The sequence below is a fragment of the Phacochoerus africanus genome, chromosome 8 (assembly GCF_016906955.1).
Source record: "Phacochoerus africanus isolate WHEZ1 chromosome 8, ROS_Pafr_v1, whole genome shotgun sequence".
NCBI lineage: Eukaryota > Metazoa > Chordata > Mammalia > Artiodactyla > Suidae > Phacochoerus > Phacochoerus africanus.
This window is the reverse complement of record NC_062551.1, coordinates 4,784,606-4,809,673: the sequence shown is the minus strand read 5'-3', so window position 1 is coordinate 4,809,673 and position 25,068 is coordinate 4,784,606. Positions and strand designations below refer to the sequence as shown.

At 45.7% G+C, this 25,068-nt stretch overlaps 1 protein-coding gene across 2 annotated transcripts in view; it reads left to right on the top strand.

The window, feature by feature from the left end:
- Positions 1-25,068, top strand: part of CDH13 (cadherin 13) — a 1,025,127-nt gene that overhangs the window by 985,995 nt on the left and 14,064 nt on the right. For both annotated transcript variants that reach the window (XM_047789670.1, XM_047789669.1), the window contains exon 11: positions 9,440-9,582. In XM_047789670.1, the coding sequence (XP_047645626.1) occupies positions 9,440-9,582 (143 nt within the window). The remainder of the gene's footprint in view (positions 1-9,439; positions 9,583-25,068) is intronic.

Below are 25,068 nucleotides of genomic sequence, written 5' to 3'. Positions count from 1 at the left end.
TGGGGCGATGACAGGCAAGAATGTACCCACATCATATGGCACCTCCTCAGTGATCAGGGAATGTGTGCTTCCAGTTCTAGACACAGCAGAGAGCAAATACTGAAAAATAGAAAAACGTTCCCCGCACGTGATGTGTTTTTTTGTGGCCTGCCCCATCACCAGTGTAATTAAATAACCAATTGTGTGATTATTAATTAACAATCCTCTCTCCCTGCTGCATGTAAGTTCCAACTGCCACCCACTCAGCACCACACTTGGTGCCTGGTGCACAAGACACCCAGCAAATATTTATTCAAAATCACATTAAAAACATACACGTGTGCACATATATATCTGTACCTAGGCTGGAAGCCTCTAGACCAAATTTTAATAGTGCTTATCTGAAGGTAAACGAGGATGCTTTTTATTTTCTTTTTTGCGTTCACATTGCCTGAATTTTCTGCGATAAACACAGGAGGCCTAATCCACGTGTTGTCGGATAAATGTGAGAGGGTAGAAGCCAGCTATCACCTGGCCTACAGAACGTGTTTCCTCCTGATTTCCAGCTTCCTCCGGGGTTTGGATATGTGGTCTCTAGAATTGCAAGCATTAACTAATTTCTAAGAATAAGTAGGAATTTCTTTTTATCCACCAGTTTCCTTGTTCTGACCATGAACCGCACAGAAGAAAGGTAACATAGATGGCCTAAGACTGCTATCCCTAGAAGGCCTGTTAGCAAGGTGGGTCCTTGGCTGATGCCTGGAAAGCTGGCTTTCTGGAAGGTTCCAGCATCCTTCCTGGGAAGCGGGGCTGATTGTACGTGAGGGGTTTGTGCCCAGAGACTTGGTTCACACTGGACACCTGCTTTCCTTCTGGAAGTCGACAGTTTTGCTCCATGCCAGGAAGAGGATGCCAATGTGGCCAGCCCCCAATAAAACCCTGGGCCCTGAGTCCCTAATGGGCGTCCCTGGCAGACAGCCTTTCATGCATGCTGTCATGATACGTTGCTGGAGAAGTAAGCTTGTCCTGGGAGAAGACTCTAGAAACTGGTGCCTGATCTCCCCAGACGTCACCCCATGAGCCTGTTCCCCTGTGGCCTTACTCTGCATGCTTTCCCCGTGATAAATCTCAGCCAGGAGTGTGACCAGGTCCTGAGGGCTATGGGTCCTTCTAGTGAACCTGCGGCTGGCTGTGGTCCTCAAGACCCCCGACACACAGGCTAATCTAACGAAGCCCCTTTGACAGCATATGTGAGGTCAGAGCCCAATGAGTGGACATCTGAAGTGGCATTTAGGCCAGAGTTTGGCTGTAATGAGAAAGATGGTCTAGCCTCTTTGAGAAGTCTGTCCATAGGCAGGGCATCAGTGGGCACCTCTGGACAAAGTTCCTTTAGAATTCTGGGTCACCCAGGATCTGGGTCAATCAGAGCTTAAGAAAGCTGGTATTTTCATTCATTCATTCATCCGTCCAACAACCAAGCACCTACTCCATGGGTGTCAAGCACCCTTCTAGGTACCAGGAAGCTGAATGAGATAGATGAGGTCATGGTCCCAAGGAGGTTACGCTCTAGCTTGGGAGGCGGGGCAACAAAAGGAGACAGAATTCCCAGAGGGCAGTCAGCAGGGGTCTGTCCAGGGAACACAGAGGTATTGGGACTGAAATCTTGATGAAGATGAGATGCCCACGAGGAAATCTAAGGCAACCACGACCCAGGGGGCAAATAGAAAACCTTGAGACTAGAATGAATTCGGTATTTCCCAGGAATGAAAGGATCCTTGTGTGTTTACAGCTTGGGGAGGCAGAGGGAAGAGATCAGAAAGGAGAGCAGAGAGTTAGGCAAAGCCTTGGAGACGTGGTCAAGAGTTTGCATTGTATTTTGTGCCCGGAGGGAGTCACTGGAGGATTTTAGGCATATAAGGTATAAGTTGAAAACGGGCAGTGTTCAATTGGCTGCTCTTTGAAGAACTGACTCTAGCAAGTAGCATAGAAGCAGAGAATCAGGGGCACTGCCATGGTCCAAGCAAAACATCATCCCTGGTGACCTCACCTCCTACTTCCTGTGACAGACCTGAGAGAATGGACTCACACCAAACCTGCTTTGGTCCATGGAAGGGAGAAAGTGAGCTCTTTAGGTATGGCTGGGCCTTGCTTGTTGTCGTGGTTGGGGTCACAGTGTCTGTAAGGAAGCAATCAAGCTTTGGTCCACGTGACATCACAGGGTGGCAGCTGCTAAGAAAGTGTGACGGTCGGAATTGTAATCTTGTGGCATCTCATGCAGGATGACCCCAGGCTCCCACGAGGGGCCCTGGGATGCCTGGGAGGGGGGGTCCAGGGAAGGGCCTGCAGGTGTCAAGAGCTCCTCCCCTGTCCCCTTGGAAGGTCATGGCCCCATGCGAAGCCAGGCAGGCCCTATCTCCCCCTCCCCAACCCTAAGAGTTCCTGCCCTGGCCACTCACTGGCCAGCTCTCCCTGCCCACGTCTGCTGGTGGTGGCATCTCTCCATCCTTTGGAGACTGCTTCCTCTGGCTCTGGTTCCCCGGGCCAGGGAGAGAACACTGCCCCCTCCTGCTCTCACAAACCCAGTGCTGGCCTGTGCTGTCTAACTCAACTGGGATTCTGGAATCCACGGTCCTTCTCTCTCTTCGATACGTGTTGTCAGAAAAATTGAAATGTGCCTTTGTGTTTAGAGCGAGAGCTATGTGAGCTATTTTTAGAACACTGTATTTCCGTCTGCTGGGAATTCTTTCTAGTTCTGTTTCTAAATAAAATGGTTGATTCAAATCACCCAAGCTGGTATTTCCTCTAACAGACGGGGCTCGTTGGGCTGGAATTAAGTGAGGAGCTGAGTATATACCTCCTGTTTCCTTCCTTCCCTGCAGTTTTTGGGGTCGTTCGCTTCCTTCAGGAGGAGTAGAAAATCCCTCAGTGTCCCCTCTCTTGGTTTTCATTTTCCAGGCTCTCCTCGTCTTTCCCATCATGACTGACTGCTCTTTGAGAAGGAGTTGCAGTCTCTAAAAAACCAACCCTCCCTACAATACTTGACCTCACCCAGGATATTTCTGCTGGTTCCCCATGAGTGTATGTTCTAGATCAGCGCTTCTGCTCCATAGTTACAGAGCCCTGGGGATCTTGGGCTGGCTTCTCTGACGCCAGTCCCAACCCACCTCTCCTCCCCAGGGCAATCCGTGCCACTGGTTTGAGTAGACACCCAGACCTCTCTCTAAGCATTTATGTATATTCTGATATGCCCAAGGGTCAAAAGGCATCTGAAAAGATGGCAGAGTCTTGAGTTCTCCACTCTTGCCCACTGCCACCAAGGCCCCAGGGCAGCTGAGCTCTGGCTCTGGAGGTCAACTCCAGGCTTGGGGCCCCTGGTCTGGCCGCTTCCTTCCACAGCAGGGACAGCTAGACGGTCCCCTCCCCACCTCCCCACACCCCAGTCCACTAACCAGCCAGCCCCATGTCGTCTGATGCTGACACCCAGAGGAGGTTGAGCCTTGGCAAGTGCGCGAGCAGCCTCTGTGCAGCTCCATGCAGACTGAAGTGAGTCTTGTTTTTAATTTGATGTTTCTTCTCCTGTAACAAGCAAAGTTCACATTACAGATAAATTGCCTGGAAACTCCAATTTAATAAGGCATATGCATTTTCCAGGCCAAGATGCACGGAAAACATCTTGCATGCTGGTATTTTTGCACCTGAAGGGTTATTAAACAGACAGCTTTGAAAATTCAGAAACTTTCATAGAGCACCTGGCCAGTCGGTCCAGAGGGCTGATCTGGCAAAATGGCTCATCAAGCCGGGGGGTGAAAGGGCAGGCTGATTGACAGGTGTTGAGCTGTTTTCCCCTCTGGGGTAGAAAGCACCAGGATTGGGGAGGACCAGGGGGCTTCCACACGGCATTTAGTTTGGAGGGCATGGGCGCAGGGAAACCCAGGGGTGGGCCCCGTCCTCCTGTCTCAGTGGCTGTGATTCTGGGTAGAAGCCGGAAGATGGACAGACATTGAGGAGATGTGGGACATGGGAAGAGGCAGCAAATAAAATGCATCAGCTGACACAGGGAAACAAAGAGCCCAGCAGAACACAATTCAGTAACACAGCTATGGAGACCGATGATTTTGTAAGGAAAAAAATAAAATAGCGGGATATGCTCTCTTATAAAACCACTCAAGCTCTTGCTTTCATTGGTAACATGCTGGGTAAAGACCTAAACCACTGGGGCATTGTTCTTAGGGGCCAGCTTCCAATTAACAGCTTTTTATTGAATATAACTACTCCTTATACAAGAAGTAAATATGCTCATATGTTCACTGTACTGCAAAAAACTATCGCAATGTAAGATTAAAAAAAAAAAAAAAAACAGGAGCATTAAAGAGCATTCTTTGCCAGCATGAAAAGGTAGATTATTTCATTCAGGTTTTGTTTTGTTTTTTTTGTTTTTGGCCGCCCCGTGGCCTCTGGAGTTTCCAGGCCAGGGATCAGATCTGAGCCTCAGCTGCAACCTACACCACAGCTGTGGCAACACCAGATCCTTTAACCCACTGTGCCAGGCTGGGGATTGAACCTGTGTCCTGGCACTGCAGAGGTGCCACCAATCCCGTTGCACCACAGTGGGCTCCAGTTGTCATTTGTTTTTGTTTTTGTTTTATGGCTGCAACTGCAGCATCTAGAAGTTCCCAAAGCCAGAGATTGAACCTGAGCTGCAGCTGTGACCTACACTGTAGCTATGGCAACACCAGATCCTTTTAACTCATTGTGGCCCACACCTCTGCAGCAACCAAAGGCACTGTAGTCTCGTTCTTAGCCCACTGCACCACAGTGGGAACTCCCAGTTTTTATTTATAATCTAAAGTCTGAGTTGAGTAATGGGGGAATAAAATATGGTTGATTTAAATTTTTCATTATTTCAAATATATTGAATCACTATACATCACTCCTGGATTGACAGTGAACTTGTTACCTGTTAAGCTGGGGAACAAATACCAACTTGCTCTGCATTTCCATTTCTGTAATTGTTCCAACGTAAAGAGAAAGGATGCAGTAACATCTAACAGCTTTGCCACCTGTGCCAGGCACTCTGCTCAGCCCTGAGGACGCAGAATGGCTGACGCCTGATCCTGGGAAAAAACACTCTGTATCCTGGCGACATTCTGGAGCCTGGAATCTGGCACACCTGTGCTGAATTCCAGCTCTACCATTTAGCTGTGCTGCTTTGGGCAAATTGCTAAGCCCCTCTGAATCTTGGTTATGTCATCTTGAAAACTGGGGTGATACTCATTTTATCAAGTTGTTGGGAACCACAAAAATAAATGAATGTGATGCTGACTCTGAATGGCAAGCACAGAGCCAGGCACAGCACACATGCATCAGCCCAGCCAACTTGAACCTCATCCCGACATTGAGACGCTTGGTGAAGGCAGTGGACCTGTGAGAGCCCCTGCGAAGCACTTAAAGGTATTTTCATCTATATGTGTGCCCAGCGAGGACCTTGGGGATGGCGTGACTAATTCTTCTACCTGGGGGACTCCTACAGGGTGACAGAGAGGAGATGTTTCCCCCGGGTCTTAGAAACTCCCCTTTTGCCAGGTGGAAGCATATATACTATCAAAACGAAAGCCTGGTGTTTTTAAAGCAGCTCATTCTCACGAGTAATGTATTTCTTCTGTTTTTGAGAACTCTGGAAATGATCGCCGAGGTGTCGAGAGAGGGAGTGTGGGGAAACTGCCATTAGCCTCGCTCACTCTCTCCATCTGTTCCCTGTTTCAGCTGCACAACCTCCTTTCCCCGGGGCTCGTTGAGTCAGATGTTTCCGAAGCATTCTGGGGGATGGTGTGGGTCACAGAAAAAGAGACCCCATCGGGCCTGACCCAGAGGACCCCCTGAGCCACTTGGAGTCAGGCTCCCTTTGCTGTGACAGCCACCCTTGGGGGTCACAGGATTGTCCCACCTCTCAGGGGAGGAGCGGAATCAGAGACCAGCTCCCCGAGATCACACAGCCGGAATCCGAGTCTTTTTCACTCTGGTCCATGCTTCTAACTCCCATGTGATGCTGACGTGTGTGAGGGGGCAGGGCTAGTGTGGAGGTTACAGGTAGGGTCCTGGCGCCAGGCAGGTTCAGATCCCAGTGTTGCTGTACACATGCTGTTGACCTTGACAAAGGCATTTCTCTCTCCAGGGTTTTGGTGTTGCTGTTTTATTTTTGCGCTGGAATAATATTTATCTTTTTCCTTGGCAAAAAGTCAAAGTGCTACATTTTTAAAAATAAAACATCCTACTTAAGATCTTTTTTTTTTTTTTAATACTCAAGTTAGTTTAAAATGACCAGAGTTTGGGGAGAACTAAGAAATCTATAGCTTGTGGCTTAATAATAAAAACATTAAGACAATTAAACAATCTATGGCATCCAGCATCCTCTTAGTTTCCTCATCTGTAAAATGGGAATAATGCTATCCACCCCACAGGGTTGACGCGAGGGCTGACAGAGTAGATAAGGGACGCTCTTAGAACAGCACCCAGCGCATCGCAAATGCCCAGTTGGACATTAGATGCTGCTGTGTTGATACTGTTATTATAAAATGGGTGCTGTGCCCCCAAGGCTGTTGCAGGGAAGACCAGACCCGATGCCTTCTACGGAGCGTTTGCAGAGCCCTCTCCCTGGGGTTGTTCTGCAGTCCCAGGCCTGGCTCTTCCACTTTCAGGATGCAAATTCAGTTTGATCAGTGTGGACAGAGGTGCTTGGGTCTGTTCACGTGACTCAAATTCACACGGAACTGAAATAAACCAGAGCGCCTTTCTATGAATTAAAATAATGATGCCATGTAAGAGGGTCTGACAGTGCCTCTCAGAAGCCTAAAGGCTTCCTGAGGTTGGTACTGAGGCTGCAGGGACAGCTGGGAGCCAGTGGAGGGTCAGGCTGGGACCACAGGTGGCGTGCTGCCTGTCATGGGGCGGCCCCGCTGCTACCAGCAGGCTCCTGGAGGCTGCTCAGATGCCTGTCCTCTTGGACAGCGCATGTTTTCTTACTCCTCAGTTCCCCTTCCCAAGGACACAGCTGACCACCCCTCCTTTCAGTGACCACAGCCTCCCTCAGGCGACAGTCACACTGCCGCTGTCCGGGATGACCTCCGCGTCAGAGATGAGGAAGCGTGGGGGCCCCCCCGGCTGCCTGACCACACATTGGTGGACAGCACCTCGTCTCACTGACACATGAATGATCGGGCCCATTGCTCTTTGAGGAACGCTGATTCTATCCTCAGAACTAACTTTTTCTCAACATTCAGGAAGTATCTTCTGACTGCCCACCAATAACTTAGCTGGAAAGCGCCCTAACACGGGGGTTCAGAACACAGGCTCTGGGGTGAAACCACCAGGGTCCACATCCTGATTCTAGGACCTTAGTCGCTGTGTGGTTTGTCCCTCCGTCTCCTCATCTGTAAGTGGGGGTGTTGTATCTACTCAATTAATTTCCTAAATTTTCTATTAACACCCTAACAAATGACTACAAACGTGGTAGCTAGAAATTTGGACTTCTGGATGCCAGAAGTCCAAAATCAGTCTCACCGGGCCAAAATCAAGGTGTCTGCAGAGCCATGTTCCTCTGAGGTCTCTAGGGGAGAACCCTTCTGTGTCCCTTGCAGCTTCGGTCACTACCTCCCCCTAGTTGCTAGTCGCTGCCTCTAAGGTCCCACGGCTTCCTCCTCTTCTGTGTGTCTCAAATCTCTCTTTCCCTCTTACAAGAACACCTGCGATTGCATTTAGCTACTTCCTCTCCTAATAATCCAATGCCATCAATCCCTTCTCAAGATCCTTAACTCAATTAGACCTGCAGAGTTTTTGACAGGTAAGGTTGCATCCACAGGTTCCTGGAACTAAGACAGGGATATCGTTTCCACCAGGAAGACTAGGAGAGCAATCCACCCCCAACTCTTCCCTCAGAGATGTGCAGTCTTGTTAGTTAAATCTGGCTTTAAACATCTGAGAACCAAAGCTGGCGGTATAAGACAGAGATGGACAACGTCAGGCATCTTTATCAGACTGATGAGCTCATAATTCTCATGTCTGTTTAAAGGGCGTGTGTTCCAGGCATTGGGGAGGGTGGCAGGAAAACATGCACAAGCATCTTTCAGGCTCAAATACAAAAGTGGCTGGAGTACCAGTAACGTGTCCCTGGCACAGTCCGTAATTCCCAAGCCCCCCAGTTCAAGGAAATCTGAGTCGAGTTCAGCTGGAGTCTTCCTGATCGATAAGACTTTTATTTCATACTTTACATTGTTTGAATTTCTTGCAATGAGCTTGTATTATTTTTCCAACAACCTAAAAAATAGTAAGAATAGTTCCTGTTGTGGCTCAGTGGGTTATGAACCCAACTAATATCCATGAGGATGCAGGTTTGATCCCTGGCCTTGTTCAGTGGGTTAAGGATCCAGCATTGCCATGAACTCTGGTGTAAGTCACAGACACAGCTCGGATCCCGTGTTGCTTTGGCTGTGGGCGTAGGCCAGCAGCTGCAGCTCTGATTCAACCCCTAGCCTGGGAACGACCTTATGCCACAGGTGAGGCCCTAAAAAAATAAAAATAAAAAAGAAGAAGAAGAAGGAGAAGGATGGGGAGAAGAGGGAGGAGGAGAAGAAGAAAAATTTTAAATTCTTTGATGGTTTTCCATCTTCTAGAATCCAAACCCCTTATAGGTTCTTTATAATCTGCCTCTCCAAGTTCATGTACTTTCAGTTTCCCTTAGAGAAGCTGAGTTCCAACCACAACGTCTACCTTCTCGTCCCTAAATATTCACTCATTCAGCAACTATTTGAGTGTCGTACATGTGCAAAGCAGTGTTCTAGGAGCTGAGGTCAGGACCGTGAACAAATATCCTTGCTCTTGCGGAACTTCCTAATAAATATCTCTGTCCCACATGTTCATCCACATTCTTCTCTCTTCCTGGCACATCTGCTCTCTCCTCCTCTGACCATAGCCCCCCATTCTTCGCGTCCTAGTTCGGGTGCTGCATCTTCTCTGAGGAGCCCAGGGTAACCGTCCTTTAGAGGTGATAAGTTCTTCCTCCAAGCATCCAGGTCCCTGCCTGTACCTTCAACACAGTGCTTCTCCCACCTGGTCTGCACACAAGATGCATCCAAGGTATAAAAGAAAAAAAGAAAAAAAAACAAAAAACTAGACCTGAGTTCAAGAGATTGGCTGTGAGCTCTGCCTCTATGAGAGCTGGGCAGAGAAGAGCTCCTTCCTCCAGCCTTGTCAGGAGAAATAAAGGAAATATTTAACACAGGAAGGCCCAGAGTTAATGGTCAATCATGACTTTCTCAATGAACACCTGCACTGTCATGATGTTTTGGGATGTGTATTAAGAATCATCTGGAAGCTACCAGGGGAGCTGTGCCCAGCACTCCGTGAACATTTCCCGAATCTGTTTTGAATGTAATTTGACATTGTTCGGGGATTTTTTTTCTTTCAGATATTCCATTTACAAGGACCCGGCAGGCTGGCTGAATATCAACCCCATCAATGGGACTGTTGACACCATGGCTGTGCTGGACCGCGAGTCACCATTCGTCCACAACAGCGTATACACTGCCCTCTTCCTGGCAATCGACAGTGGTGGGTAATTTTTTAAATGCCAATGAGTATATGCTTTTCACTTATCAGTATATTTGTACATTTTTGCATTTCTCCTGGTATACTTAGAGGTGCTCTTGGGAGGGATATAAATGTGTGAGGTCCAAGAAAGCAAAGCTTGAGCACCCTATGAGTCAGTAAAATCCCCAAGTCCCAGAATTCCCGGGTCGCGAGCAGTGAGCTCACTCTGCTCCATCTCGGGCAGGCACCAAGGCTAGGAAGCCACGCTGACGTCCGTCATCTGGGTGTCACGGTCGCATGACCAGGAGGGTTCTCTTCCCAAGTGTGAGTGGAAAGAAAGTCCCGGAGGACGTCACCAACCCCGACAACTGAATGGTTCCCACAGCTTTTTGCCTCTTCTGATGTACACTATGGAAAGACATGAGATCCCCTCCTCTAGCAGCTTTGTCATCACAAAACAACTGCTTTCCATTCAGGAGCTAATAAGGCAGCATCCACAAACCAGACTCTGGCTCAGACTCAGACTCTGTATCACAGTCGTGAACGAACCAAAATGACTGTCCTTGTGCAGCTGACACACTCATAGCAAAAGGAAGGAAGTTGAGTACAACGTGGAATATACTTTGTGGAAAGAAGGGAATCATGTGGTTTATGTATGAAACAGGAAAACAGGGAAGAGAAGTAGCAACTGAGGAAGCTAACAGTTTTAGCTAGACAGCCCCGAGAGGCTCACTGATGAAGTGACATTTGAGTAAATCATAAAGTGGGGATGGGACCCTTGAAGCTACTTAGATAAAGGGCAGAGCAAGGAGGCTGTGGGGCTGGAGCGGAGAGGGTGGTGGTCCGTGGAGGAAATGGGGAGGTGGATTGAGTAGGGTCACGTGGTCCCCTCTTCGGCCTTCGGCTTCTGCTTTGTGTGGAATAGGAGGCCATCGGCAAGTTCTGGGTAGGGTTCCCAGTGCCCTGATCATTCTGCTGCTCTGTGGAGATGAGACATGGGGGACGAGGGCAAAAGTAGGAAAAGTTCTCTTAGGAGACTGATGACAATTAGGAAAGGTGGTGGCTTGGACCATTCATAAGATTCTGGAGATGTTCTATGTATTTCAGATACAAAGCTAACAGGATTTGCCAGTGGCTGAAATGCAGGGATCAGAGTTGGTTTGGGGGTATGGTAAGCGGAGATGTCTAATATGTCCATCACACAAGAAATTTTCCTCTCCCTGTCATTCCTAAAAGCCAGCTTTTCATAGCTGAAGATTCAGTTTTGAGTCCTATATGTACATCAAGATGACTAGTTAGGCATTCCCATCATGGCTCAGCAGAAGCGAATCTGACTAGCATCCATGAGGATGCACATTTGATCCCTGGCCTCGCTCAGTGGGTTAAGGATCCAGCATTGCCGTGAGCTGTGGTATAGCTCACAGACATGGCTCAGATCTGATGTTGCTGTGGCTGTGGCTGTGGCTGACAGCTACAGCTCTGATTCGACCCCTAGCCCAGGAACCTCCATATGCCTCGAGTGCAGCCCTAGAAATAAAAGATGAATATTTATAGAGTTCCTGATATATGCCCTCACTGTACTCAATAATGGTTGAACTAAGAATTCTCAGAGGCTGGGTACTTACACACAAACCAAGTAAGAGAGCATGTGGCCATAAAGTGAGTGGTCTATGTGGGCTTCACAATGAAATCACCCTTGGAGTCTGGCCTTGAAAGACTAGGAGGATTAGAATAAGTGGAAGGAGGTGGAAGTGCCTGAGAGCGTAGAGCAGAAGAATCAAAATAAAAATGGGGGCTTCCCATTGTGGCACAGCAGAAACAAATCCGACTAGGAACCATGAGGTTTTGGGTTTGATCCCTGGCCTCACTCAGTGGGTTAAGGATCCGGCGTTGCCGTGAGCTGTGGTGTAGGTATCAGATGCAGCTCAGATCCAGCGCTGCTATGGCTCTGGCTAGGCCGGTGGCAACAGCTCCAGTTATACCCCTAGCCTGGGAACCTCCATATGCCACAGGTGCGGCCCTAAAAAGACAAAAAGACAAAAACAAAAAATTTTAAAGGAGGTGTGGCATGAAAGTAAGAAAAGGAAAGAGTAAATATGTCGAAATCTTTTTGGATATATATGGAAAAACATATCTTCAGAACATCTCAAAATCCAGGTAAGTCATCTGATGGAACAGACACCCCAAGGATCTCATGAGCTCTTGGGAAGGAAATTGACATGATGAAATAACACGTGGACCTTCATTATCAGAGAGCTGAACCAGACGCAGTGCTTGGTCCTGGAGACGAAAGATGAGTAAGGTATTGTCCTTGTGCTCAGTGAGCTAATGAATTATTTGGTGAGGTAGGCTAGTAAACAGAAGATGGCAGTAGAATGTCCCAACTGCCCTAATGGAACTAAGCCCAGAAGAGGCCCTCATGCAGCCTCAGCGGTGGTCACGGGGAGCTTCTTGGTTGAGGGGATCTCCAAACCAAGAGAAAAAGGATAAGCTGCGAAAAAGTAAGGATGGGTTATATGAGACACAGAAGTGTTGGTCAGCATTACTGGAGGCTTCATATGTGCAAAGAAAAGGGACCTCCGTCTTGCATTGAATGCCCAGCTCCTGTCACGGCGCCTGACTTAAAGGAGGCCCTCATGTATCTGAGGCACAGCTCATAAGATAGACGATGAAGTGCTGCATGGGCTCTGCCCAGGAGTTTGATTTGATTATCAAACTCCTCCAGAATAAACCTTGTGCTTTCAAAAGATAGCTCCCCTGGCAGTGTAGAAAATCCATCAGATTACCATGAGGCATGGGGGCATGAGAAAGCTGTGGCAGGTAGATGCAAATGATTACGTTTAGAATGGATAAGCAATGAGGTCCAACTGTACAGCACAGGGAATTATATCCAATCTCTTGGGAGAGAACATGATCAAAGATAGTATGAGAAGAATATATATTTGTATGATTGGGTTACTGTGCCGTACAGCAGAAATTGACACGAACTGTAAATCAACTATACTTTAATAAAGATAAAATTAAATTAAAAAAAAAAAAGAAACTGGAGTTTCTGTTGTGGCGCAGCGGAAACACATCCGACTAGGAACCATGAGGTTGCAGGTTCAATCCCTGGCCTTGCTCAGTGGGTTAAGGAACCGGTGTTGCCGTGAGCTGTGGTGTAGGTCACAGACACGGCTCTGATCTTGCGTGGCTGTGGCTGTGTCATAGGCCAGCAGCTACAGCTCTGATTAGACCCCTAGCCTGGGTCCCTCCAAATGCTGCAGGTTCGGCCCTAAAAGGACAAAACAAAAAACAAAAAAGAAAAAGAAACCATGGCAGAAATCAGGGTATGAGAAGCAGTCAAATTTGTTCAGGTAGAGTGAGTCTAGAGCTGGGAAATATGTTGAAAGCCATAGCAGGTGTCTCAGTTGAAGGGATCAGGGTATGCCTGGTGGCAACAGAAACAAACTGGAAAAAGGTGAATCTAGAAAACATCTGGATGGCAAAAAGTCTGTGAAAAAAACACATACTCAATGTGAAATAGAGAAAGGTGCTATTAAGATTTCTAGTCAGAAACCAGCAACGCTTATTCCATTAACAGAACTGAAACTGGTTTCAAAGGTTTGTTCCCATGGTGTCTTCATGGGGTAGATATTGAGATGATGTCCCAGTGGCAACGTGGGACTGAAACAGAGGTAAGAATTTTTTTGGGGGGGGAGTCACCATGCAGAAGAGAAGGAAATAAAATTAACTTATCCAAATACAAATTAAAATACAAATAAATCAAGGAAATACAATGAAACTCAATACGCAACATACCAGCAAAATGACTAAACTGAAAAGATGGAAAATGCCCAGTGCTGGCAAGGATGTGAACTCCCTGAAACTCTCATCTCCAGCTGGGAAAAGTGTAAACCGCTACACCCGCTTTGGAAACCGCTAGTATCAACTAAGGCTGAACACATGTATCCCCTATGATCCAGGAATTACATGCCTCGTGTACACCCGACAGAAATGTGTGTATCTGTTCACCAAAACTCACCAACCAGAATGTTAATAACAGCACGATCCATGAGAGCTCACAACTGGAAACTATCCAAATGCCCAACAAAAACAGAATCAATAAATGGTGGTCCAGTCACACCGGTGAGTCTATACGGTGTTGAGAATGAGTGATCTGAAGCTACTCCCACGACGTGGATGAATCTTGCAAACAACCTCAAGCCAAAGAAGGGCTGAATCAGAAAGTCACATACTGAATGATTCCATTCGCACAGAGGTCAAACCCAGGCGAAACTAATCCTTGCCTCAGGATTACCTTGTGGAGGGGTTTCTTGATCTTGTATGTAGTAGACTAACTACGTGAGTGTGTTCCGATTATGAAAATTCTTCAACCTGTATATTTATGGAAACATGGAAATTTCTCTACTTCAATAAAACGTAACAAAAATGTATATGACAACACAAAGAGCGGGGCCCTGGTCCATTATGCCTTCCCCGGGAGGCTGTAACCATCCATATATTCCCTAAAGACCTGTTTACCCTAGATTTAGCTTCTCAGCATCTTGTTATTCTAAGAAAGGACCGTCCCCGACTGCTGGAGGCCAGCACTACCTGGAAAGGTGAGTGACAGCACGTCTGCAGAGAGAACACAGCAAAGCATTCCCTCCACAGTCCCCATAACAATTTGCAAAAAGCAGAAGTGACACCATCTCCCCTCCTGCACACAGTTGACTTATTCAGCTCAGAATGATGGTCAGGCAGCACCAAAAGAGACTGGAGACTAGAAAATGTGAGATCAGAACGTCAAAAGATAGTCAGAAGCAGGGCTGGAAATCTGTTCTGAAGTTAATAGGAATTAAAAACTCTTTGCTAAATTTTTTTTTTAATTTAAATTTAAAAAAAATTTTAAAACCCTTTGGACTCTTTCCTTGGGGCCCCAAAGCGAGTCTATATAGATTCTAGAATCACGCTTCCTAATAACATTGATAATGCCTAGGTTATAGATGATTTGGGGAGGAAAAGTCACTCCCTATAGGTAGAAGGCGGATTGTAACTCAGAACACTCAAGGATGTATAAAGCACTTTTCGTGAACTATTATCAATTTTAATGAGCTATACATTACCTGACAACATGGTTTTATTATAACTGAAATACCTTTGTTTGGCTAAAGCAGACCTGGCTGTGGTTAAATGATTAGAAGCATAAAGCCTTTATTCCTATAGATTAATAAAGTATGACCTTTCATGTTGGCAAGCATTTTATCTTTAGAGGTGAATATCATCATTTACCTTACGTGGTCCAGATTTTCTGAAAAGGTTAAGACAGTGCCTTCGGAGTAAAGGAACTCCTTTATGAAAGACTTCAGCTTGGAATTGCTGGTCTGTCTTAAGAAAGGGGGGAAAACTAGTAACTGTTAAGGAAACTAGCAAGGTGGAAAGAGAACTTTCGGGAATGCAATCAGATGGAATCCCTTTGGGGATGTGCTGACAGTGGGGCAAAGCAGCAGCAATTAGCACGGGCCAAATCCCAGTGTGGTTATCACTCCTGCTCAGGTAATCATCAGAAAGGTCAAATGTTAGTCTCAGTGTCTTATGTGGGCTGAAAACTGTCACAAGCAATTTCTCCTAAGAGTTCTGGAATCCCACTGGGAATTGTCGTGGGCAGGAAAGGCCAAGCTAGCTGCTGCCTTCTGGCTTATTGCCTTTTCCTCAGGATTCTATTAGGCTGGTCTCCTGCCTCCTTCTCACCTATAACCTCATCTTTCACTCCTCTTCTGTTCTGAAATTGTACAGGGTTCAGCATTCCACGATTGTTATTGAATGGCCCTTATGCCCTCAGAGAAGATCTGAATTGTGACTCCAGATGTCAAAGACAAATATTTGGCTTCAAGACGTTCATATGTCCTTCCTTCCAGCACCCATGCCCATGCAGAGTTTAAAGAAAAAAGAAAAAAATATATTATCCCTTTTTATTCTTCCTAAGGCTCAATGCATACGAAATAATTTGAAACAGGAAACAGGTACTGCTGTTGAGCGTCCCTATTAAGTCTTTACATGGTTATCAAAAGTGTCACATCCCCATCTATTTTCATTTAAAAAAAGAAGGGAATGATAATATAAAAACAAGCCCAATTATTGCGAAACTCAGCAGCATGTTTTCATGACTTAGCAACTTGTATAAAGTATGTTGAAGACTGTCTGTGAAAAATGAGATGTGAGTTACGAAGAAAATACAGAGAGAGAAGCCAGAAAAACAGCTGTAAAATTAAAATGGAATAGATGAAGATAATGATTTTTCCTAGGCTAAGACATATCCTGTCCCAACCTGTCTTTTCCCTCAGTCTCCTCTGTAATAGATGTTCTCATAACACCAGCTCATTCAAAATTGAAATATTGTGCAAAGTACTTTTAGATTGATGAGAAGAAAAAAAAAAAAGTTATTTGTCCCCATAAGTGAAATAACTCCTGAACTACTGGATAACAACAGCCCCCAAACTGAGGCTAACTGGGGATCTGAAGTTCAAAAAGATGCATCAATTAATCATCTTTCTCTTTTTATTGATCAACTAAGACTGCATGAGGGTTATAGTAAGATTATTTAGATTAATTCTACTTAAAAGATGCTAGTTTGGATAAAATCAAGCCATTAGTTATGATGGCAACCCAATTAAGCCAGTTTAACACCCCTTACCTCAGCTGTTATAGTAATGGAGGAAGAAAAATAAATGAAAGACCCAACCATCATTCCTTGTTATTTAAAGGACCAGCAAAATATCAATCACATTGAAAATAGCAGCCAGAATTTTGTCACTGACAAAATGGCCCAATAAAAGAACTCTTGAGATCTGGTGATAGAAAGGTTTTGATCAGAGCCATTTGTAGGCAGTATGTACACTGCATAGAGAGTGGGGGCCTGGTACTCCTGTGCCCCCAAAATGAGCCAGCTCCCCAGCTCACCGGTGCCACCAGCAGCATGAGGCATGTCCTCTCAGCCTGTCTCCCCACCTGCAGAGCCAAGATAATGCCATCTGCCCTGCTGAGTTGTTAACAAGGGCTGGACATCATGAACACAAAATTTCCAGTGTCTCGTAAACACCTAATAAATATTGAAGTCAACAGACTTGAGCTGAATTATGGACTGATTTTCCTCAACTTATTATTAAATCACGAGCATCTGCAGCCAACAATAAACGCCATCTGGTGTCCACTTTGCTGGTGGTCTCAGCATTTTTCTAGAGTAGGGGTGGGCCACAGAGCCCTCCACTCAGAGTAGGGCTCTAAATCAGAAAAGTAACCAGAAAATGCTGCCTTCACCAAGACCATCAATTCATAGAGCTTGTTTCTCTCTGGGGAGACCTAAGCCGACTTTCATCCACCTGACAGCAGGACATTTCCACAGTGACCAGCCAAATCAATCATCTTAAACATAATGTTGTCAAACATTCATTGGGAAGAAATTAATTTGGGCATGAAAATACTGCCTGCAGTGCCCATCTATGCCAGCTCGGTTCATCCTGCCAAGGTGTCTCTTAGCTGGTCCACTTCTGAATGCCCTCCTCCCCATCTTGAGTAATAAATAGCATCACCGCCTACTCAGTCCCCAAGCTAGAACCCGTCTCCCCTGATGCTCCCACCCCACCACTCCCAATCCAGTTCGCACAGGCTGTTCTGCCTCCTGAATCCAGCCCCTGCCCAATCGCCCTCCCCTAAGCCCTCAGTGGAAGTCCCCTTTACAACACGGGCATCCCAGCTGGTCTTCCGTGCGCCTCTCCTCACTCAAGTCCCCCCTATTTCCCTGCCTCCAGCACCCCCTGCTTTTATCAAAGCCATCATCATCTCCTTAAAAGTCCATGAACTTCTTCTCACAAAGCAGTCACACTATTTCTGCCTCCTAGAACAACCTTCTAGGTTGAGAATACACCAAGAATTCTCATTTCTAGCCCTCTCTTCGTGAAGCCTTCTGATGTAGCCTCAGACAGCTCATTATTCCGTGCCCCAAGTCCCCATGGCATTTTATCCCCACGTCTCTTCCTGCACTTACAGCGCTGTCCTGAATCTGTTTACATATCTGCTCCTGCCAGATATGTTAGCCTTTCCAGAGCAGGCACACTTTTGTGAGATATCCAGCCAGGCACAGAGCAGAGTCCCAGTAAATGATTATTGGCTGAATGAATCAAGTGAAACTGTCATGTTTAAACACAGCCTCAGAATCAACTCTTCCCCTATTTTTGCCTTTCCTCCAAAGTTTATAAAAAGGAAACAAAAAAGCCAAAAGATGGAATTTTTTCAAAAGAGTTCAGGTTCCAGATTATTTCTCCTCCAGAAGAATTTTTGAGTCTGAATTATGTGAACAATCGCCTCATTTCCACATCCCATATTATACATGGAAGCCTGGCACTGCATTTTGCAAATCTGCTTTCTACCAGGTTTATTTAGTTTACCATGAAATGTTTTCAAAATGTAAAATGGAAAGATCTCTATTAACAAAGCAATAAAAATGCTTATGAATTTAAAAAAAAATTCTGGACTTATGAGACACGTGCCAAAAAAATGGTGAGGGGGTCTGTAAAATATCAATCCTGCCAAGTCATAGTAAATAAAACACAGGATGCATGAAACAACACAAAGAAGAACCATCCAAAGGAGAACCCTGGCAACTCCCACTGCAGAGCAAAGGTTACGGTGGCTTGGAGTCCTGTTTGCATGAAATAAACATCTGGATTTCTTTGCTCACAGCCACTTAGCAAAGATTAAAGGGATGTGCAGAAAAGCAGAGGGAATGTCATGCCTCTTGCCCCTAAAAGCAAGCCTCACGGAGTTCCCTTCGTGGCGAGGCAGAAATAAATCTGACTAGTATCCTTGAGGATGCGGGTTCGATCCCCGGCCTCGCTTAGTGAGTCAGGGATGCCATGAGCTGTGGTGTAGGTTGCAGACGCGGCTCAGATCCCACCTTGTTGTGGCTGTGGCTATGGCATAGGCCAGCAGCTGTAGCTCCGATCCTTCGACCCCTATCCTGGGAAACTCCATATGCCACGGGTACAGGCCTAAAAATTAAAAAAAAAAAAGGCAAAAAATATAAATAAATAAATAAAAACAAGCCTCAAAATATAGCAGGAATGCCTAGCCTTCATTCAGGGGCCACATTGGAACTGCAGTTCCTTATTAACCGGCCCATCTTCTGATTTTCCTCCCAGAATTCTGGCCTCAAGCTTTCTTGAGACACCCAGCTGAGGTCTCCTTCCTTCCTTGTCCCTGGCGTGAGCTCCTTGCTCTGAGCCCCAGGTTCCACAGACCCCACCCCACACACACCCATGTTTCTCCCCTAGGTGGGTTAAGGGAAGCCCATGGACCATGCTCAGAATAGAAGGAAACCTATGGAAATATAAACATATATGATGACATGTATGGAAAGAGCAATACATTCTTAGCTTTTTCACATCATCCTAAAATAATTTAATAAAAATCAACCTCTACCAAGGGAGTTTGGGGGTTTTGAACCTGAGCCACCTGTTCTCTTTGTATGGCACTTTACAATCAACTGCATTTCCCTTCATCACAAAAAACAAAACACTCTCCCAGATACCCATTAAAACAGGGCAATGACGGAGAATAGTCCTGATGCTCAGAGACCATGGAGCTCAGAAATGAGGTTCCTGTCTCTTCCTCTTCCCCTCTCCTCCTGCATCCAGTGCTGCACCCCTCCAGGCTCAGCAACAGGAAACATATACTACCGTCCTGTGCTTCTCAGAGCTAGCTTCTGAAAGTTCTTCTCTGCATATGAAGCCACCCAACCAACTGTGGCAAGGCCAGGGGCCCTGTTCTTCCAAGGAGACTCTCTTGAGGAGCTGCACTGCAAGTCCTTTCTCACTCATCTAGGGACATTGGTGCATGTGAAAATCGGGTCCCTTGAATGCAGATTTCATAGCAGCATCACTCATAGCAGACAAAAAGTAGGAACTAAACCCAAATGTCCATTCAATAGTAATGAGTAGACAAAACATGGTCAGTCAATGGGATGGAATAGTATTCAGCTCTAAAAAAGGAATTAAGTACTTGGTATAACAAGGATGAACCTCAAAAATATTATGCTCAGTGAAAGAAGCCAGACACAAAAGGCCATATATTATATGATGCCATTTGCAGAAAAGTCCAAAAAACCCACATCTATAAAGAAAGTAGATTAGTGGTTGCCTGGGACTGGAAGGAGGTATGAATGAAGAGTTAGTGGAAAAGGGGCCCAGTTTTCTTTTGGGGTGATAGAAATATTCTAAAATTAGGTAGTGGTGGTAGTTTTGTAACTCTGTAAATTTACTAAACATCAATTCATTGTAAAAATAAAGAAGAGAAAGTAGAATTGGAAAAAATTTTTAAATCCCTGTATAACTTTTGAGTCTACATTTCTTTTTCTGGTTATTTTAGTAAGCATGGTTATTATAAAAGAAATAGAAAAAAGTATTAGTTTAATGTTAATTACCTGGATAATCGCTATTTAGATTTTGGTATGTTTCTTTCTAATCTCTTTCCTAATCATTTTTTATTTTTTAATGAGGATCACACTGTTTTTGTCTCTTACTGACAAGATACAGATATATAGATAGATATTATACACATCAAGATATATATAAATGTATATACACACATGCACACACACACACATACATATATATATACACACATCATATGTGTATGAATAAAGGAACCTATCAGAAAATCTCAGTGTTTTTTGGCAAAGCAGAAATCCTGTTTTATCAGGGTTCTGAATAAAATAACATTCCCATGATTTTAAATTTAAAAAATTAAAAATTAAAAAATAAAGTTTAAAAAACTGGCCCAGGGAGTTCCCGTTGTGGCTCAGCAGTAATGAACCCATCTAGGATCCATGAGGATATGAGTTCCATCCCTGGCCTGACTCAGTGGGTTGAGGATCTGGCATTGCCTTGAGCTGTGGTGTCAGTTGCAGACGCAGCTCAGATCCCATGTTGCCGTGGCTGTGGTGTAGGCCGGCAGCCATAGCTCCGATTCAACCCCTAGCCTGGGAACTTCCCTATGCTGTGGGCGCTGCCCTAAACAATAACTAAATAAATAAAATGAAAAATAAAAAACCAGCCCTGCTTCTCGTTCCATCCACTGACAACGTCAAAGCAGTGTCAGGGGATCTGGTGTGACACATTTCCTTGGGTACAGGGCTTAGCCCTACCTGCACTCCACAAAAAGCAGTATATTGTTGGTCATTTAAGTAATGAAAGCTTGGAGGTCATTCTTTACCCTTTCTACCAACGCTTCGTGCCAGCCACAAGCGCCAAAGTACCTGAGCTTTGTGCGCTGCAGCCTGACACAGACGGTCGATGTGCTTGACCGGCAATCATTCCACCCCCTTTCTGGAGCACCCAGAGCACACACAGCATGGGCACACTATGTCTCCTGGGCCACAGCCTGCAAACAGGTGACACAGCGATGCTACAGTGCCTTGGACGAGTTAACCTTGCTGAGCCCCAGTTTCTGCTTCTGGAGGAAAACTAGACGGTAGAACCCCACAGGCTCAAAACAGCGACCTATCTGCTTTGCTTGGACTTTTCCTACTCTGGCTAATATAATAGCAGGTATTCATTTTCTCTCCATAAAGCCTCACCTTCCTTAGTTATGGGATCTTGCTTCTCTTAGAAAATGCACAGCTCTGCCCCCACTAAACACAAAAGTCCAAGCGTCAAATACCGAACCAGCAGACCGAGGGTTTGGCCAGGCCAGCTGGTGTTGAGGACAAGACACCCACTTGACCGTCTCACAAAGAAGTTATTACCACCCAAGTGGAAAAATGCAGCTTAAATTGCCTCGGTTCAAAATCAAGCAGCAGACCAATTTGGTCCTTTCGTGATCATGTGCTGTGTGAGGTACTGCAAGCTGTGAGTGCTCAGGGAGAATGATGAAGCCAGAAATGGGAACAGGCAGTGGTCCAGGGCACCAGCTTCATGATGTCAGAGCAGCTCTGTGGTCTTAAAGCACAGTCATCTCGTTGGAACAAATTCAGGCATTCAGATCCTGGAAAGAAAGTGATGGCCACGTCAAGCCATTGGGTGGCAACATGAGAGCTCGAAGCCAAATGAATGACCCACCAAGATGTGAAGGCTGTGGGGAGAAGAGAGGGAGAGAGGTCATTTAAGGGGGAGTTTCAGGTGGGGGAAGATGAAGAAGTTCTCGAGATGGGGTTGGTGATGGTTGCAGAATGCCAATGTATTTAATGCCATTGAACGGTATGCTTAAAAATGGCTAAAATGGTGAATGTTATGAATATTTTACCATAAAGTAGAGACGATAAAAGATACAAAAAATAATAATAATGCTGATAATAACCCCAAACCATAATGTAGGAATTTTAGCTTGCTTTTGTGGTTGTAATGAGAGCCCAGAAGAATCAAGCTGCAACAGTGCAAATTCGGACAGAGGAAGCAAAGGTTAACACTTGCTCTAGAGAAAGAGGCCTGAGATTGATGGAGCCCTTCCTCGACCTCTCTAGGCATCCGCCTTGCAACACCTAAACGCAAGATGCCACAGGTCCACAGCTCTGACCTTGCCCAGAGCCCAGGCTGTACTTCCAGTGACAGCAGACCCCTCAGTGTGAATGGAAGTGTGTTTCCTTGGAGGCAGAACCATGACCTTTATCACATTCCCAAAGGGGAACCCACCTCCCATTCAATTTAAGACCCACCGACAGAGACGGTTCCTCTCTCAGGGGCCCTTGCACCTCCTGATGTTTTAAAGACAGAAGCCCTTGCAGACACGGGCGATGCCTCCACAGGTTAGGACTTCCTCTCATTCCTACTGTGGCTGTGGGCTCTGCTGAGGAGCTGCCAGGAAGAGGAAGTGCATCCAGCTCCACATCCTGCAAGTTTTGCTCAAATTGAGGCTTTTTGCCTATTGTAATAGAAAATCCACAAAGGGAAGCTCCCTGGTGGCTCAGTGGGTTAAAGATCCGGTGTTGTCACTGCAGTGGCTTGGGGGGCTGCTGTGGCTCAGGTTCAATCCCTGTCCTAGGAATTTCCACATGCCTCAGACACAGACAAGAGAAAGAAAAAAAAAGAAAAAAGAAAATCCACAGAGAGGGGTGAATTCCAGTCGTGCTTTGGTTCTGATGTTTGGTCATGCAGAGTGGCCCCTTGGCTGCTGGGGGTTGCCGATGGAAAGAGGGAGAGGAGGGTGAGGGGTTTTGGCTGAGTGCGGAGAACACTTAGAAGGTTCAGTATTTCCTGGGGCCCCAGAACTGTTGGAGCCAAAAGGGCTTATGAAGAACCATTACATTTTGAATTACATTTCAATTTTGGATAGTGATGTTTCCCCTGTGCATTAACTGGGAGAGGCTTTCCCTGGGGATCTTGAGAATCCAGTCTTCACTTTCTCAATGAAAAAAAAGAAAACAAGTTCACTTGACTTGACGTCAGAAAAAGACATCACCAGCCTGGCCTGGGAATAACACATGGGAAATTGAAGACAGTAGTGTAATTAAGTTCACAAAAGGCCGATTCTTATGGCCATATTTCAAATACTTATAATGCCTTCTCATCCATTCCACCAAATGACTTCATATTATATTCAGAGTGGAAAAGATGTGTGTGTGTGTGTGTATATATATATATATATATATATATATATATATATATATATATATAATGGATTCCTCTGAGATATTCAACTATTTCAACCAAATGACTAAAGCTGACAGTGAAAGACCAACTTCAAAGTAATTATGCATTTCCTTTGAGTTCCTGGGCTAAAACAAGAACTCTTAGAAATAGCCATCCTTCTGACAATTAATTACGCTTATGTTCCTTTTTTAGCAGAGTCTTATTTGAATGTTTACTCTGGAACCATCTTTGGGTGTTGATCTAATAAAATTTCCACCAGCCCCACTGCAGAGTTCTCATAGCGTCATGAATCCATGAATAGCTTCCTTCAAGCTGGTGAATTCCCTAATAATGGAAAACACTCCCCCCAAAATTCGCCAGTAACATTCTCCTTGTAAAATCCCATAACCTCCCTTTACTCCTGACCCTCCTGATCGCTGCCTCCTTCTCCAGCTCACCTCCCCCACATCTTCTGTAAACTACCTCCTGCTCTTTAAATTAAAGAAAAGTCTTGGGGTATGGTTGACTTACAGTGTTGCGTTAGTTTCAGGTGTAGAGCAAAGTGAATCAATTATACGTACACACATATCCATTCCTTTTCAGACACTGTGGTTATATAGTAAATAGAACAGTGGTTTTTGCACAGCATTGAGTAGTTTTCCCTGTGCTCTACAGTAAGTCCTTGTTAACTTAGCTATTTTATATATGGCGGTATGTGTATATTCATCCTAACCTCCTAATTTATTCCTCCCCACATTCCCCCTTTGGTGACCTTAAGTTTGGTTTCAAAATCTTGGAGTCTGTTTCTGTTTTGTGAATCTGCTTTTAGGGGTTTCCTAGGTCCCCACTCCTCTGTCATTCTGCACTTTCAGTTTTTGAGGAACGTAATTTGCTAGAAAGGTTTTGAAAGCATCTTTGTTGACAGCTCCCCAGTCACTAATTCGGCCCTGGCATTTCTCCCAAGCTCTTCTTGGGAATGCACTGATTCGAGGGGCTTTTAGTACCATGAAAGCTCAGTTCATTCGAAGCTCTTCCTTCTCCCCACCACCTTCTGCTTTTCTTCTGGCAGCCTCGTCTGAGTGCATCATCACCCAAAAAGACATTCCTTTCCTGTTCAAACTGCCCGTTGTGACTCAGTCTTTTGCTGGTCTTCTTGCCGCCAGTGCCCAGCATCTTCTGTCCATACCATTATGTGTTTCTACAAATCCATCAGATCAGATGGTTCCACTGCCTTTCTGGAAACCTCTGGTGGCTTTGTGAGTCTGGAGAATTGGTGCAAACAACCAGTCTGACAGGCAAGGCCACCATCCCCAGCCAAACTGCCATCTCCAGCCTCGTCCTCGGGCCATCCTGTGCGCCATGCTGTACACACAGCTGCCCAGTGGTGCCTGATGACAGCACATCCACAAGGGCCAGGAGGGAAGGCCATAGCCACAGACAGTTCGAACATTGACAGAACTCTTGGGAGCCTCCTGGCACTAAGGCTGGTGAGGCACAGTGACAGTCCATTCCCTGCACACCTCCTGTTGTCCCCTGGGAGGCTGGCACAGACAATGTCTCATCACCCTCCTGCTTCTGAAAAGGGCCCAGGCTTCCTGCCCACCCTATTTGGCTGCAGCTACAGCTATAAAACTGCTGAAAAGCAGCTTGAGTTTGGCTCCCCAGCAACAGGGCATCCCTTCATTCATTCATTTTGGCATCATCTGCACAAGGGCCACCTCTGCCTACTCACTCTTTCAGTGTCTCTGTGACTAACAAACTGCATGAATCTACAAAGGGCTCTATCAGATCTTGCTGCCCTTGCCCTTGACACCTGTACTCTGAGCTCAGACACTCACCCCTCTTTCAACCGGCATGTGGTTCATAATTTTAAACTTAAGGAGCATTTCAAGAAATAAACATAATA